The sequence below is a fragment of the Juglans regia genome, chromosome 13, assembly GCF_001411555.2.
Source record: "Juglans regia cultivar Chandler chromosome 13, Walnut 2.0, whole genome shotgun sequence".
NCBI lineage: Eukaryota > Viridiplantae > Streptophyta > Magnoliopsida > Fagales > Juglandaceae > Juglans > Juglans regia.
This window is the reverse complement of record NC_049913.1, coordinates 36287590-36304732: the sequence shown is the minus strand read 5'-3', so window position 1 is coordinate 36304732 and position 17143 is coordinate 36287590. Positions and strand designations below refer to the sequence as shown.

Below are 17143 nucleotides of genomic sequence, written 5' to 3'. Positions count from 1 at the left end.
CAAACTTTGTGATCTTGATGGAAAAGAAGAATCCCTCCCTTACAAACAGTTGATATTCCAAGTGTAAGTCATTATTCAAGAGGTAGTGTGGATTTGCGAATACTTTTCAGATGTTAGACTAGCCACATACTGAGGATTTGATTTTTTGGATTGAGGGGGTGGGTTTAATTTTCTGAATTGACCTCATAACCACAGCCTGAATTGATCATGTTGCGACAGTCAATTTCATTTTTGTGGACTTATGGAAAAAGATCCTTGTTTTGGGGGTATGTCAAAAAATTCATTTAGGCTTTCACGATTTACTTAACTATATATTCCATCTGAGCCTGGGGCTGCCGGAGGGTTGAAGTTGGAATCTGTTATAGAATTGCGTGAGCAAGAAGTGGTATGTCATATTTAGCTATTCGAATTTTTCCTCGTATTTTGTTTCTGTTTTAAATTCTGTTCGTTTACTTTTTTCTCAACTTAGAGTTTGGCTACAAATTTGAAAATCATTGAGGTTCAAAGCCTTTTGTCATGTCATCTTTTTTGAAGTTAGTAGTTGCTACTTGTATCGGTTAAATTTATCCTTTTCTAATTGACTAGTTTTATAATGCAATGAGATTATTTTTTCTCTATATGATTAGACACTGCCCACTACAATACCTGCTTCTTTCCTTTTTATAGACTCTGTGAAAAATAAAACAAGAAAAAAAAATTAAAATACAAAAATTAACTCAACTAAAACTCCAATAAATTCAATTAAAGAGTTCATTTATTTTATTTTACCCAAAGTCTCTTGAAATGTAATCTACACGATTGTATTACGAGTCTATCTTTTTCATACTCAATCGGGCATATTCTAGATGATCTTAATCAAGAATTCTAGAAGATACATATATATATATATATATCAATCTCGTAATAAATTTTATAATTAATTATAAAAACGGGCATATAATCTACACGATTGCTGCTTTCGTTTTTTAAGCGTAAATTGGTCCCCTACAATTAATGTCATACTCTTACATTTGTTATTGTTGTTTGTTGTCAGATGAGTTCGGTAGCAAGTGAAAATGATGAGATGATTGATTTGGACCCGTTTGACTCAGAAAGTATTCAAAATGAGGAAGTTAAAACAAAAAGAAGGAAGCGGTCAAATGTGTAGGCTTTTTTTGAAATGGTTCCTGATTCTGAGAACAATGATGGCAAACCACGAGCCAAATGTAAGATGTGTGGAGTTATTTATATGGCAGCAAGCAAATATGGAACCGGCAATATGAGGCGTCACATTGAGACATGCCCTAGGAGAAGTTCACGAGATATTGGTCAGATGATGTTATCACAAACTAGTGGAAATATTTTGGTAAGCGCTCATAAATTTGACACTGAACAATATAGAGAAATTTTGGTATCTGCTATTGTGAAGCATGAATTGCCTTTTCGGTTTGTTGAATATTCGGGGGTGAGATCTTTATTACAATATTTACGTCCAGATGTTCCAATTATTTCTAGGAATACTGCCAAGGCTGATTTGGTTAAGATGTATCATCGAGAAAAAAAAGGATTAAATGCATGTTAAATGATTCTCCTGGTAGAATTAGTCTAACATCTGACTTATGGACTTCTATAACCACTGATGGTTATATGTGCATTACAGCACATTTTCTGGATAAGAATTGGGTTCTGCAGAAAAGAGTTTTGAACTTTTCTTTTATGCCACCACCACATAATGGCATATTTTTGTCTGAAAAAATTTATAATTTGCTATGTGAGTGGGGAATTCAACACAAGATTTTTTCATTGACTTTAGACAATGCTTCTTCTAATGATGTTTCAGTGGAGTTGTTAAAAACTCAATTGAACATTAAGAAAGCTCTTCTTTGTGATGGTGAGTTCTTTCATCTTCGTTGTTGTGCCCATATTCTGAATTTGGTAGTACAAGATGGATTAAAAGAGATTGATGTTGCTATCCAAAAAGTTCGTGAAAGTATCAAGTATGTCAAAGGATCACAAACAAGGAAAGTAAAATTTATGGATTCAACAAATCAAATGTCTTTGGATAGCAAGAAAGGGTTGAGACAGGATGTCCCCACTAGATGGAATTCTACTTATCTTATGCTTGAGAGTGCTCTTTTCTATCGCCGTGCCTTTACTCATTTGGAGTTGACTGATTCCAATTTTAAGCATTGTCCATCAATATCTGAGTGGGAACGAGTACAGAAGATTAACGATTTATTGAGAGTTTTTTATAGAGACACCTGTAATTTTTCTGGGATTAAATACCCTACAGCCAATCTCTATTTTCCATCAGTGTTTTCGATTTATTTTACATTAAAGAGGCACTCTGAGGGTGAAGATGACTACATGAAGAGAATGTGTTGTAAAATGCTTGCTAAGTTTGAGAAATATTGGTCCGAGTTCAATGTGTTGTTGGCTATAGCAGTTATATTGGATCCTCGATACAAGCTTCATTTTGTTGATTTTTCTTATACAAAGCTTTATGGAGAATGTTCTATAGAGTATATGAATGTTCGGAGCAAAATGTCATCTCTTTTCATGGAATATGGTTCTTCTAGTGCTCCTACAACGACATGTTCTACCACGACTTCTGATAGCACTGTTATTAGAGAGGAAAGTCAGTCTTCATATGATAATTTTTTATTAGAGGTAATATCAAATAATCTTTTTTGTTTAATGATTATATATTATATTGTTGTTTCATATCACATATTGGCTTGAAAATATTTTTATTTATTTTTTGTATACAGGAATTTGATACATTTAGACCTGATGAACTTTCTGGCTATATGAAAAAAAGTCAATTGGATCTTTACTTGGATGAACCTAGGGCAGAAAGAAATGCAAAGATTGATATTCTTTCCTTTTGGAAAGGAAATGAATTTCGTTATCCTGATCTTGCTCGTATGGCTCGTGACATTTTGAGTGTTCCAGTTTCTACAGTTGCATCTGAATCTACTTTTAGTGTTGGTGGGCGTATCATTGATCAGTTTAGAAGTGCACTAAAAGCAGATATTGTTGAAGCATTAGTTTGCACTAGAGATTGGTTATATGGTGAAGAGCAAGGTAATATTATAGTATTTTATTAAATAAATGACTGTAATTTTTCAATAATATAAAACTTTACTGATGTCTTTTTTTTAATAGAAATACAAGAAGAAGTTAAATTGGACGAGTTAACTGAAGATGTAATGGAGTTGGAGAACAACAAGGGCAAGGGCTTGGAGGACGCTCCACCTCATTCTTCATCTTCTAGATTTGTTTAGATTTGTATTTTTAATTTTTTTTATATTTGGGATTGTAGTATTAATATATTTACTATGTGTGTTTTGTTTATCATATTTGAGATGTAATTTTAATATATTGTTACAATGTGTGTGGATATTTGTTTGGATTGTAATTTTAGTCTTTAGACTTGTAGTTTTTTTTTTTTAGATATTATTTATATTTAAAATTTATAATGGGATAAAACGGGTCGTGTCGGATCGTGTCATATCGTGTCAGTTCAATCCATTAATGTAAACGGGTTGAAACGGGTCGAATCGTGTCGTGTCAATTTATTTCCTAATGTGTCATAACGGGTCGTGTCGTGTCAACCCGTTATCAAACCGTGTCGTGTTCGTGTTTAGAATTTTGACATGAAACCTTTAACGGGTCGTGTTCGTGTTGACCCATTAACTGTAATGTATATACTCTGACACGACACGAACACGACCCGTTAACACGATTTGACACCCCTAGTTTAGAGGAAGTGAACACTGAATTTAAATTCGCAAATTTCTAACTACGGGTAAAAGGTGATATCAACACTTTTAGTCCAGTCTACAAAATGGTAATCTTAATATTAGGAACTTTGAAATTAGCAGTCCTTAAAGAAGAAAAAGGACTAGTTATCCTGGTCTGAATGCTAGATCAAGCATGATAGTCATCCGCGCCAAACATAACTTCAAACACAATAAGACATTGTTTGATTATGCAGTTTAGATGAGATGGGATGGTTTGTTAAAAATTGAATAAAATATTATTAGAATATAATTTTTGATTTTAAGATCTAAAAAAAATTGAATTGTTTATTATATTTTATATTAGAGTTTAAAAAATTATAATAATAAAATGAAATTAGATGAATTTAGGAAAGTTTCAAACCAGGCCTAAGCCTCCTCATCTTGATGAGCTCAAATATGTAAGAGTTTTGTTAGGTACAAGCGAATTTGTGCACCATATCGCGTACCGATGATTTTTTTATTTTAAAAAAATTATTTTGAGAGAAGAAGAAAATTTCCTATATCATGAAAATTATTTTTATCTTTAATTCGCATCGTTTCATTAAACATATACATTATATATTAATATTGGTGCACGAATTGGTGCACGAACTTACTTGCAAGTAGATTTTTCCAATATATAAACATCTATTTTCATCAATTATTATTTATTATGTCACACTATACATGTTATCATTATTTTTTTTAAGAGAGCTTGAGGAGAGAGAGAGTTTGAGAAGAGAGATGTTGAGGAGAGCTTGAGGAGGGAGAGTGAAGTCGGAGAGAGAGATTGAGGATAGAGAGAAGTTGAAGGTGATGGATTTTCGTAATACAAAACTAAAATTACAAGTATGGAATATAGGTTAATACAGTGTCTAATGTATAACAAAGCTCTTTCAAATTATTGTCCCTAGAAAACTCGTTCCATCTACCCTCCTCCTGGTCTATTTTCACCGCACATCTGGCAGCTTGGATGGCTCTGTCTCTTGCTCCAGATCTCCCGAGTTTTCCTTTTGAGGATGCACTAGAAAACATTTGTCTATCTGATTTGCACACTTCATTTTCTTCCAACTGGTCTTTCCTTGATTTGCACACTTCATTTTGTCCACAGGATCTTTTAATTTGTAGTTCTTGCAGCTAGATGGATACTGAATCTCGGTTGACAGTTCATCCCCAAATTTCCTTGCAAACTTTTCAGGTATCCTCTGCAGCGACCAGTTAAAGACTTGGTAGAAAACAGGCCAGGTTTTTAGCCTTTTAAAAAAGATTACTGAAGTATGGGCCATGCATTACCAGTTTCTTTTCGGCCATGGTAGAGGTGAGTATTATCTCGAAGAAGTGTGCCGGTCTCCTACCTGCGGCATTAGAATTTGACGGGCATCGGTGATCTTACTTTAGTCTCGGATACCACGCTCACCGCGTGAATTTTATAGACCTGACAGAATGGCTGGTTCAGTACGATTCGGTATCATACGGAATCCAGACACCGTACAATCGATGTTGACGGTAAATTTATTATTTTAAGGCAGTCGTACTTTAAAAAACTCAAATACAAGTTTAATCTTAAAATATTATTTTATGTTGTAATATCGGAGTAGCGGCCCGTTGGAGTTGCTCCCTCGGTCGGGTGTTTCAAAATGATCTCAGACCGAGGCTCCTCGTCTCAATCCAAAAAATCTTTAAAAAGCCCATTAAGTTTTTAGGACCAGATTGGTTGGTTTTATTCTTAATTGGCCCATCAGAGGTTAATGCAATCAATTTTGGCCTTTAATTGAGAATGAAAAAGGCAATATTAGAAGAGGATTTCAAGATATTGGTTAATGCGGTACAACAGAAGAAAAAGAACGAAAGCTACTTTGAAATGCTCATGATCTCCGATATTCAAACAACCATAGCTAGATATGGAAAGCGTTGTTTCATAAATGTCGTGAAGGCAATGAAGTTGCCCACAAATTAGGCAAGGATGCTCTATGTCAAACAGAATGTGTAATTGACATAGAAAACCGTCTTAACTGCTTAATGTCTATGTAATAGTGCAAGTTATGTGTGAATGAGGTTTTTTTTAAAAAAAAAAAATTTAATAGCCCTCCAAAATATGATAAAAAATGCAAAATTCAATATTTAATTTTTTTTTTTTTTTTTTTTGCCTAAAAGAGATATGTCAGTCTGACGGAGGAAAAAAGGAACGGATGAGAAGTAAAGATAAAAAGATTATACGATGATGATTCAGTTGGAACCAGTTGCCCACAAACTGATCCCTAGCTAGCTCGACCGTGGATCTGCTTTGCCTTTTTGCCCGAAGGAACCTTAATTATTCTATAAATTCCATGTGTCTAATCTTTTTAAAATATATATAATAATTAAATAAAATAAGATGGGAGAAGTTGATATAACTTTTAAAATCGAACCAGGAACATACAGAGCTCGCTCGAGCAGATGGAAATATTTTATATCCCTCAAATCTACGTACGTTTGACATGACAGACCATGCTTGCACTAGTACTGCGATCGATACATCATTTCAAGGTGACAATTGAGAAAGACCTGGACCAGCAAGCCTAGCTTTCTACTTATTTTTTACACCAACTTAACCGTTCTGTATCTGGAGAGGTCCGATCATGTGATGTGAGCACTCAATAATTAAGCCACCCGATAATTTTTTATATTGGAATATGATTGATTTTATCAACAAATTATAGTTTTCCTTTTCCATATTTAATTTTAGTCAAACTTAGCAAAAAAAATTGTTTTTGCTTTTTATAAAGTGTTGTCTACCTTACTGAGTGATCTGAGGTACAGAGAAAGAAAATCGATCCGATTGTCACGTGAAAAATATTTATTCAGATTTTATGAAAATAAATTTAATAAAATTATTTATATTATAAAATAAATTTAACCTATTATATAAAATCATATCAATTTATATATTTATTTTTATAAAATTATTTTTTTGCAACCAAACAGACTTTATGTTTGTGTCCAGTTTTTGTTGTCAACGAGGTGTTGCATCCTTTTCGATCTCTTGGTAATAGTTGGTATGCAGATAGAATTTTGCCGCAGTTTTGAATTAATGCATTGAATATATGAATTATTGTTATATAACAATAATGATAAAACAAACCAATTTTTTTTATTTATATTAAATTAAAAGAATTCTTTTACTATTATCTTTACGTAACAATTTGATTTGAAAAAAAATTAAAATAATATGATATAAAAATGATTAGTAGAATTTTTTAAATAGGTAATAACGAGCTTTCAGCTTTTAGAATTCATCCATTTATGATTATTTCTTTTACCTAATTAATAAGGTTTTTTAAAATTATTTTATAGAAACCCCAATGACAATGGCCCGAAATCAGACGTGAAATGACATAATGGTTATTTCCTTATCTGTCCTTTCAAAGACTATTTTAATTTTGTTTTTATTAATTTTGTGTGTTGGATGAACCGCTGACGGCGCTGAGGTGGTCCTTTCGAAGGAGTCGCAGCATATATTCGTTACGTGTATGGTGTATCTAACGCGTGGACAAAAGCTAACGCCGTTATTGAGTTATTCTATTGAGTTTCCACCGGCGATCTACTTGCTACTAATTTAGAACGAAAATGATAAAGTCACCAACGAATTGCACCGAGATTTTCTATCTACTTCAATTTCTTTTCTTTTTTTTAATGATTAGGAAATTATTTTTTAAATTTTTTTAAAAGATATTTAAAAGAATTTAAAAAATACTAAAAAAAAAAAAGTTACAGAATGCACTGTCGGTAGAAAGTATCCACCAAAAGGATCAAGTGGACGTAGCAGCGTCCAATTAAGAATATTCATGTGAAATTTTATACAATTATTTAAAAATAGATAAACGTACATCATACTTATCATTTAGGAATGTTTGGGCAATAAGAGGATGTGAAAAATTTATAAATAGTATTGAAATAGTTTGTTAAGATGTTTTATTGAATTTAGATAAAAAGAAATTTAATTAAAATATTATAAAATAAAAATATTGTTAAAATATAATTTTTTATATATTTTTGTTTTATAATTTAGAAAATTTTATTTTTTATGTTTTGTTTGGAAGTTTAAAAATGATGTAATGATTATATAAAAAAATTCAAAGCAAGAATTTGAAAAGGGACTGTATTTGAGTGATATTTTGTATCCACAAATAAATTTATAAACAGTAAATTATTCATGATCAATATTTTACCATTACGAGTGTATTTGTGCATACAAAATTTTCGTTCATTCTGCCATAAATTTCAAAGGGTCAATGAAGAGCTCCACCATTTCTTTCTTGTCAAGCTTGTGAAACATATCCTGCAAAATCTTTTCACAAATTTATTTGTTGAATGTCAATGAGATTAATGCATGCCACATTAAAAAATGAAAAATAATATAAGAAAAAGTCTAAAATCTTGAAATTGTTGCAAGTTAACGGGGATGCTTAGGTGACGGACGGAATCTAGGAATAAAAGATAGAGCATATTCTGTGAAGATAAAAAGTAATGCTATCTCAAACCTTACACACTTTTTTTTCGAATAAAAAAAAAGCATTGTTAAAAAATTAATTATTTTATATAAGTTTTATATTTACTTATTTCTATTTTTTTGTGTAATGTTACACAATCTCTCATTTTTTATACATTATTTTTTTAAAAAAAATAATATTATATATACTCGTGAAATACGTAAATAACGTGCAGTCGTTTTGAAAAAGAATATAATTTATTATTAAAAAATTAATTTCTTTTCATGCATGTCTTATATTTATTTATTTTTTTTAAAATGACTGCACGACGCTTGTATATTCACGACTGTAAATATCATTACTCTTTTTTAAAATTTTAAAATTTTTTAATATTTTAAAAAAATTTTGAGTTTATTTTTTTAAAATTAATTTAATTTTTTTTATTTATTATTTATATATTAAATATTTAATAAAATAATAAAAATTAAAAAAATGTGATGGGTAGAGATTACGTAAATAGTAAAAAATTATGTAGATTTTTTTTTTTTTTTTTTTTTGTAAAAAAGAAAGAAACGACGAAAGGTGTTGGGGGGTACCGTTAGGTACAAAGTAAAAACGTACGGGGTAGGTGCGGACAAAGGAAACGAGGATGTTGTGACAGTTAACAACACAAGACTCACCCACCAAAACGCATTCCTCTCTTCCCTTTTCCTTTATAAACACACCGGAAGGTGGATGGGCCTTCCCATTTCCTAACAGATAAAAGCAAACCCATCTCTCTCTCTCTCTCTCTCTCTCTCAACACACACTCTCGCTCTTTCTACTGTATTTTCCCTCGTTAGGTGCATTCATTGTATGGCCGCCAATTCCAAAAGCCGAGGGGTTGCTCTGAACTTGGGCAAGCGTGTCGTCAACCAGATCTGGACCTCCAACTCCCGTGATCCCTCCCTGCCTTCTGCTCTCACTCTCAGGTTCCACGCTCTTTCATTCTTCCCTTCTTCCCTTTGTTTGTTTATATGAAAATATTCTGGTTCTTCATAGTTTCTGTGAAAATTTCTTAGCCGGGTTTGCTTTGACTTTCCCGTGAAAATTTGCCGACAGAGTGGCTCCTAAGATTATCAGAAAGTTCATATACATATATATATAGAAGTTATTTAGTTTTTTAATTTAGTGCGTGTGTGATTGTGATCTGAGACTCTGATCAGGCGGTCATATAAAACAGTCTCTGGAAATTATTTTGATACTCTGTTCTTCACGATTATCTTTAACCATTAGATCATAAAACAGGGAGGCCTTGTTGTTTTGTACTTTTCCGTAGTTTATAATTAATGAGAATATAGGAAACTGTTAGAATCTCTGTAAACATCTGGAATTCCTGTTCCTGATGGTTGGTGGAGGATAACTTTTAGGCGTTTTGGCACTTTTTCCTTTTTAAGTTTTTAAGTTTTTGTTTCCCTTGGAAGATCAATTCCGCTTACGCCTTCTGTTCAATTCAGTTTATTCATCTGTTTCGTTATATACCCTCTTTCATACATCTTCTTCCTTCTCTGCCATCTTATCGGTATTTTTATTTCATTGAGTATATTTATTTATTTATTTCTAAATTTAGGGAAAAAAAGATAGTTCACGGAATCTGACCTTTCATTTTCTTTGTTAATTATGCATCTTTCGGAGACCTTGATTTTCAACTTATTTGATTCTATATAACATATTTTGTTGAATAAATTACTATCTTACCTAAATTGCCGCCACCTTGGGTTAAAATTTAATTTGGACTGCCGGTGGATTTGGATCCAATTTCGATCACGATAATGACTAGATGATAGTGATATGATCTAGTATGGCCAATGCTTTTGGCTAAATTGTCATGGTTATACGATCATCTTGTCTATAAATGGCCATACATGGCAATTTTGTCTTCAAAATTGATTGTGTAGAGTTGGGTCCCCATGTAGGCATGATACACGTCACAACCCAACCTATTCTCATGTGGAGGCAAAGCTATGAAGATTTTTTATTTTTTTATTTTTTTTGGGGGGAATTAATTTTCATGGTGGAATCTATCGTTTAAAAAAAAAAAAAAAAAAACTTTTTAGGGTTTTATTGAAGTTTTGACTCATGCATATTTTAGATCTGGTTTGAATAGTGAGACGAGATGAGATGGTTTTAAATAAAAATTAAAAGTTAAATAAAATATTGTTATAATATTATTATTGTTTTAAAATTTAAAAAAGTTGAATTGTTTATTATATGTTACGTGGAAATTTAAAAAAATTGTAATGATGAAATAAGATGAAACCGTTTATGTATGATTGTATCCAAACGGCCCCTAATCTAAAGTTTAGATCCATCAACTATCTAATTGGTACAAGGATTTTTCTTTCCCTTTTTTATTTTCATTGTGGATAAACACCTAAAAATTTAACAAAAACACTTGGATGCTATCCTTCTCGGCCTGATTTTCCAGTCAAAATTTTTGAATTATTTTCTGTTTACACAATCACATACTCACTTCTTGACCATTTCCTCTGTTTTTTTTTTTTTTTTTGGTTTGTAAACTTTGTATACTCTTATATATTGTTACTCCGAATTTTGCTTCTGACCATGTCGTCCAAGAAATGACATCGGCTCTTTTTTTCTTTTGTTTTATTTTTTTTCTTTTTCTTTTCTTTTGTTGGCATAAGACACATTCATTCCTATATTTGAACTCACCGCATGTGATCTTATGGCTAAACAGTTGAGTTGAAGTCAATCGTTTCCTTAAAATTTATTTTAGAGTAATGTTATAGAGAAGTCACTATAGCAGTGTATATTTTGCACTTACTGCGTGGTTACTTCTAGTTTATTGTTTCCAACACTCATTTGGAGAGATGTGTAGTCTAGATGATGTCATATCAAGTACAAAATGAATACTTTCAATAATGACTTTTATCTATATTTATTCTTTATTTTAAGTTTTGGTTATTCATGTGCTAAGGAAAAAAAAAAATTTATTATTATAATAATAATATATTTTAAAGATTTGGGTGGTGTGAGTCGTGACTCGGCCTCCACCCAAGTGTGGCAAAAAATATTATTTGTCTGTTCAATGCTTGTCCCTTAGATCTTGGGCTCGTCTTGCTCTTAATTATAATATTGCTAGTAACTTGGATTATCCCATTAGAGAAGATTAATATCAATCGACTCATGTAGTCAGCACTTATCCCTTTCACTCTCATTTTGTTTAATTTATTTAATCACAAAATTGAGATGGGGGTGGCGGCATAAGTATAAAGATATTTTTTGGGGTTTAAAATTAATTTTTATGAAGTTTGCCTTGTATGAGAATTATGGGAAAAAATGAGTTTTTTTTTTTTTTTTAAAGTTTTGGGGGCTGAAGCTCTATTTATGGATGGAGTATTCATAAGTCTATCAATAACTTAGAAGTACGTTTTTTACATTTTACATTTTCTTTTATTTAATTATATAAATTTTTTTTTTTTTTGATGAATTATATGAAATATTTAATTCTGTGTAATAGTGTACTTGGTTCTTGCGACACTGCAGTTTGTAACAAACAAATTGCTGAAGGCGAACGGTCCTTTGTACGTGCTTGGGTGTCGCGTCCTGCCTTTTGTCGTTTTATGGTGCAAAAGCCTAGGAAATGCAGTAGACCAGATATTTTAATGTCATGTAGTTGGGGTCGGTTGGGTTGCCTTATCGTTATCTTCTTGGCTTGTCAGTGTGTCATGTGACTAGCAAATTTGATAGCTGAATTAGTGAATTTTTTGACGGGGGCGTTTGAATGATAATCTTGACTTCTTGAAAGAGTAAAAAATCCATAGATAATATATTTTATAATACGTATTTTAAATTAAGAATATTTTTATAATCATATAAAATATTATAAAAAGTATTATGTATTTATATTTTTTTTCTTTAAAATAGAAGAAGATAGTCCTGTGACACCTAACACCATCAAATGCTGTCCATTCATACGTAGATACGTGCCTCTGCCCTTTTACCCTTGGCCTGGTTTCGAGTTGGATGGATAGTCTTTTTGCATTTTTAAAGATAAAGCTTTGATATTTTGTGGGAATAGGACCGTCATGGAGTTTTTGGTTTCAAGTTTCAACACATGGTGGGACAGGTCTCTCGCTTTCACCATAGCATGAAAAGGACATGGGTATTCCGGGAAGAGTAAAGTTAAACACACGGGCAATGTATGGGTTAGAATAATCTTATCTAGCTTTCTTTTTTGTAAATTTGATTTTTACCTTTTTTGCCCTTTCAAGTAAAAATACAATTTATTTTAAAGTGACTTCTCATTAATTAATTGATATATAAAATTACTTAAAAATACATTTATATCATTGGATGTAATATATTTTGTTAAATGCCAAGCATGCTAGTCTCCTTCTACCTAAGACGTAGGAAATCCGAAGTTACCATATGTATTTATGTCCGTTGTATCTTCTCATGCCTAACATCTTCTCCTTCTCTCCTCTCAGCTTATCTTTATATTCCAATAATTTATGTCATTCTGTACGATGTGCCACCAAACATGCTGCATTGTTCAATCTTGGATTCTTTGTTACAAATAATTGGTTTCATTTGCATATTCAAAACTAAAACATCATTAGTTAGTGTGTAATTGCTAAAGTAATGACTTCAGGAGGGCTGCACACGCCTCGGTTTATGACAAGAACGAGGAGGACCACACTCCGAGCGTTGTCCCGGACCATGTAATTCAGCCCGAATCTGAAACCTACTGGGCTCCACACCCTCAAACCGGGGTATTTGGTCCCCCAGCTGAGCAAAACTCAGCTGCAGCCAGTGAGAGTGGCCTCCCCTCTTCGACCGTGGATGGTGGTGAGGGGTCTGTGCTTGAACAGAAGGCCTGGTTTCGCCATACCAACGTTGAGGACTCGGAGAAGCCTCATACCCTCTGACCACCACAACAAACACAATAAGGTCAAGCTGGAACCGCAATATATAAGTAACTAAAATAAGTATAGGCGTGGCGCATGTATGCGGCTGGCTTATGTAGTAGTATTTTGGTGAGACAAATGACACTGGCTTTTATGTTCATGGTATAGCAGAAAATGTATTTCATTATGGAACTCGCATATCCTGTTGATATGTCTGTATGGTTGTGCTTTGTGTTTGCACACAAGTTATTTGCTATAAAAGGCTTGGTTATGCTAACTGCTAGCTTGTGTGATCTTCGCTATGACTTTCCCCCTCATGAGTTGAGAACAAATCGTGTAGCAATAGCAAAACTAAAATGACCCAAAACAAAAAGGGATCCTAGCTAAGCCATTGAACAATGGGATTTTAGTTGACTGATAGGACATCACAAAGACAGGACAGCATCCCGGAATCAAGTCATTGAAATGATCTTAGTGGAGTTCCTAAACAATTAATATAACCCAAAGTAACAATAATGGTCAAATATACCTCTAGCTCGTATTAATTGGTCTTGAGTTTTGGCAAGTCACCTCCTCATGATGAATCTGATCTTTTTTGATCTTCAAAAGTGTCTGTCACCTCTTCACGTGATCAAGAAAAAGTAGTCCCAAAACTTGAAGGAAACGATGCAGGACGGTCGAAAAGAATCAATACCCTTCACTTGTAACTCTCCTTCACAATTAAACATTCCTTGATTATTTTAATCTCGTTGTACGTTCGCAGAAATATACACACACACAACCTTTTGCTTGAATAAATTAAGAATGATGTGATTCAGATGAACCTTAAGTTAATTACCATAATAAACCTTCCTATATGGTTCGGGAATCTGCATAATGCTGAATGATCAGCCCATGTATTTGCACCATGATCCATAATCCAAAGCAACCCCACTTACATTATCCTTTTAATTATGGTGATTCGGTGAATGAAAAGAACAAAGAATGAGAGATCTAAGAGTTCATATATTCCATTTACACGCAATCATAATAATATTAATGTTATCCCTATTAGAGCCCTAGTAGTGATCTAATTAAAGTTTGGTCAAAATTTTGCTAGAAAATTCACTTTTATAAATCTAGCTAGCCACTTTTCAACAACACTAAGAGCATTGGCAATGGCCTAGTCTAAAATTTAGCTAGAATGTTGTATTTTGGCTATAACATGGATTTATAGTTAAAGTAGTCCACATTGGACTAGCTATCTTAAAGTCTAAATAATAATAAAATATTAAATATTTTAATAATATATATATTTTTAATATTTTACAAATTTAATTAATAACTTTATTAAAAAATAAAATTATTATTTTTCAATTATTTTTTCCCTCAACCTAATTATTCAATAAATATATTTTGTAAACCATTCACCCAACAATCGCATAAACAAACATACCAACATTTCTTCTACCCGTAAAAACAGTCCACTAAAATTATAAAAACAGTCCATTATTCCATCAAAACAGTCCACTAATTACAAAACAGTCCACTAAAATTACAAAATAGTCCATTAATCCATAAAAACAGTCCACTAAAATTACAAAACAGTCCACTAATCCATAAAAACAGTCCACTAAAATTACAAAACAGTCCACTAATCCATCAAAACAGTCCAATAATTACAAAACAGTTCATTGCCATTACAAAACCAGTCCACCCTTCCATCAAAACAGTCCACTAAAATTACAAAAACAGTCCACTAATCCATCAAAACAGTCCAATAATTACAAAACAGTCCACTAAAATTACAAAAACAGTCCACCCTTCCATCAAAACAGTCCACTAAATTACAAAAACAACAAATATTACATCATCAATTTGTTTGGATAAGCTGGTATGCAAAGAAAGATGTAGAAAAATATGCAGAAAAATAGCAAAGAAATCAACTTCTTGTTCTGTTTTGCAAAGAAAAACAACAACTTTGCAAAACATCAACAAAATTAAACTTCTTGTTCTGTTTTGCAAAGAAGAACAACAAACATATTTTATTCCTCATCTGTTTTGCAAAAAAAGCAAAGTAAACTCTGGTTTTGGTTGTGGAGTCAGAAAAGTGTCTTAACAAATAATATATGTGGTGTTTTCGGGATCAAATGGCATTGAAAGAAACCATTGAACGGGATAGCCACAAACGTTATATGTAGCGTCCAAACCATTACCCACATACATATACTACTACATACACACATAAATACACCCTAAAGCATGCTTACATGAAAGGAGAGAGCAAACAATAACAGCAAAGTGATAGAAAAACAAGTATTGTATAGCAAACAAGTATCCTATTCTGATCATTATTATTTAGCAAAGATTGCTGTGTTTTTATGTTGTGGACTCTTTTCACTTCATTAGTCAATATAGGTGCATTACAATGTTCCTATCTACAGGAGTTGTTTGGGGAAGATTTACAAATGCAATAAAAACAATATATGGAATTAGAAACCTAATTTGTACATTAATGGAACTCCTTTTACCACTAAAAAAAAAAATAATTGAACTCCTTTCATCAGCTTTTATAATTTTTTTTCCAAATTAAGGAATGGGGATATTTAGATTGGCTCATGTGCTTTGACATATGTTTTTAGGTTTTCTAATGCACCTAAAGTGAAAGTTTACGCAATTAGAGCTGTTTATATTTATGTTTAAAACCTGTTATTGATGAATTCTATCCGCAAATACTGATCTAATTCTATACTTTTTCCCTTTGCAACACTCAACGAAGTAACACATTGAACATCAATTATGAAGTAAAAGACCCTGTTAGTTTGGATTCATCCTATGAAAAACAAAGCTGTGCAAAGTAAACGGGATCAAATGACTGAATGAGCTTTTCTACTACCAAAATGACTAGCAAGCAGAGTAAGACACGAGAAAATGGCTATACACGAAAAGCAAACAAACCCAAAAACAACAAATCAGAAACAATGGATTGTAGTTACTGAAAACAGAAAAAAAAAATATATATATATATATATATATGGGGGCTCAACTCTCAGACTCTGAGAGGAGGTTTGGCTGGACGCAATAATGAACAACTGAAGAAACATAACCATACACAAACTTTAGACAAATCAACAATACCAACTGTAGAAAAATCAGCAACGATAATAACTAGCTTACCCAAACAAATTCATACCCATTTCAGAAATTAACAAATTCGTACTCAATACAAAGCTTACCCAAATAAAGCTTACCCAAACCGAGAGAGAGTTCTGCGTTGTTGAGCCAAGCCGACAGAGAGAGAGAGAGAAGGGAAATTGCCCAACCGTCGAAGATCGACCCACGAAAGGAGAGAAAATCGATTGAGAAAGAGAGAAGAGGGAGAGGAGTTTCAGAAAAAGAAAATGGCAAACGGAGAGAAGAGCGAGAGAGAGAAGCCGCGATGGAGCTGCAAAAACGGAAAGGGTGAGGGAAAGGGGAAAAGACGAGATGCGAAGGCGAGATGAGGGCAAAACGACGGCAAAGAGACGACGGCAAAGAGACGATAGCGAGACGAGGGCGAGATGAGGGCAAAGAGACGAGGGAAAGACGAGGGCAAAGAGACGAGGGAAAGAGACGAGGGCAAATACGAAGGAAATGGAAATCACGAGGGAAAGAGAGCGGAAATAATAAAATAAATGTTTGCTTCTTCAACAGTTACTCGCCAAGTATAGCGAGTGTGGAGATTTTACTGTAGCTAAAGTTAGAAAAATATAGCTTTGCCGAGTTCAATGCCATATATTTTATCTCAAAATCAAATGTAAATTAGACTTGAACTTGGCAATGGCTAGTCCATTGCCAGTGCTCTAAGACCTCGTTTGAAACTTGGACTGAATTGAAATCAACTCAGTTTATTCTAATTTTAAATTCGGTCTAACATCCAAACAGTCAACTCTCAAATCACTAAACTCATATCAACTCAAAACATTATTATACGTGGGACCCATAACATTTTTCAACTCAACACCTACACGCGGGACTTACA

The 17143-nt window shown here is 32.8% G+C and overlaps 1 protein-coding gene and 1 non-coding gene across 2 annotated transcripts; one reads left to right on the top strand and one right to left on the bottom strand.

Annotated features, from left to right (window-relative positions):
• The first annotated feature begins 8916 nt into the window (after positions 1–8916).
• On the top strand, positions 8917–13426 carry LOC108997224 (late embryogenesis abundant protein At5g17165-like). Its single transcript, XM_018973402.2, has 2 exons — positions 8917–9204; positions 12888–13426. Exons 1-2 carry the CDS (start codon positions 9089–9091, stop codon positions 13162–13164), a joined length of 393 nt encoding a protein of 130 aa, XP_018828947.1. The 5' UTR covers positions 8917–9088; the 3' UTR covers positions 13165–13426.
• Positions 13427–15245: 1819 nt separating this feature from the next.
• On the bottom strand, positions 15246–15375 carry LOC118344413. The gene has a single exon (XR_004798183.1). It is a non-coding gene; the product is annotated as a small nucleolar RNA snoR80 (small nucleolar RNA).
• Between the last annotated feature and the right edge of the window lie 1768 nt (positions 15376–17143).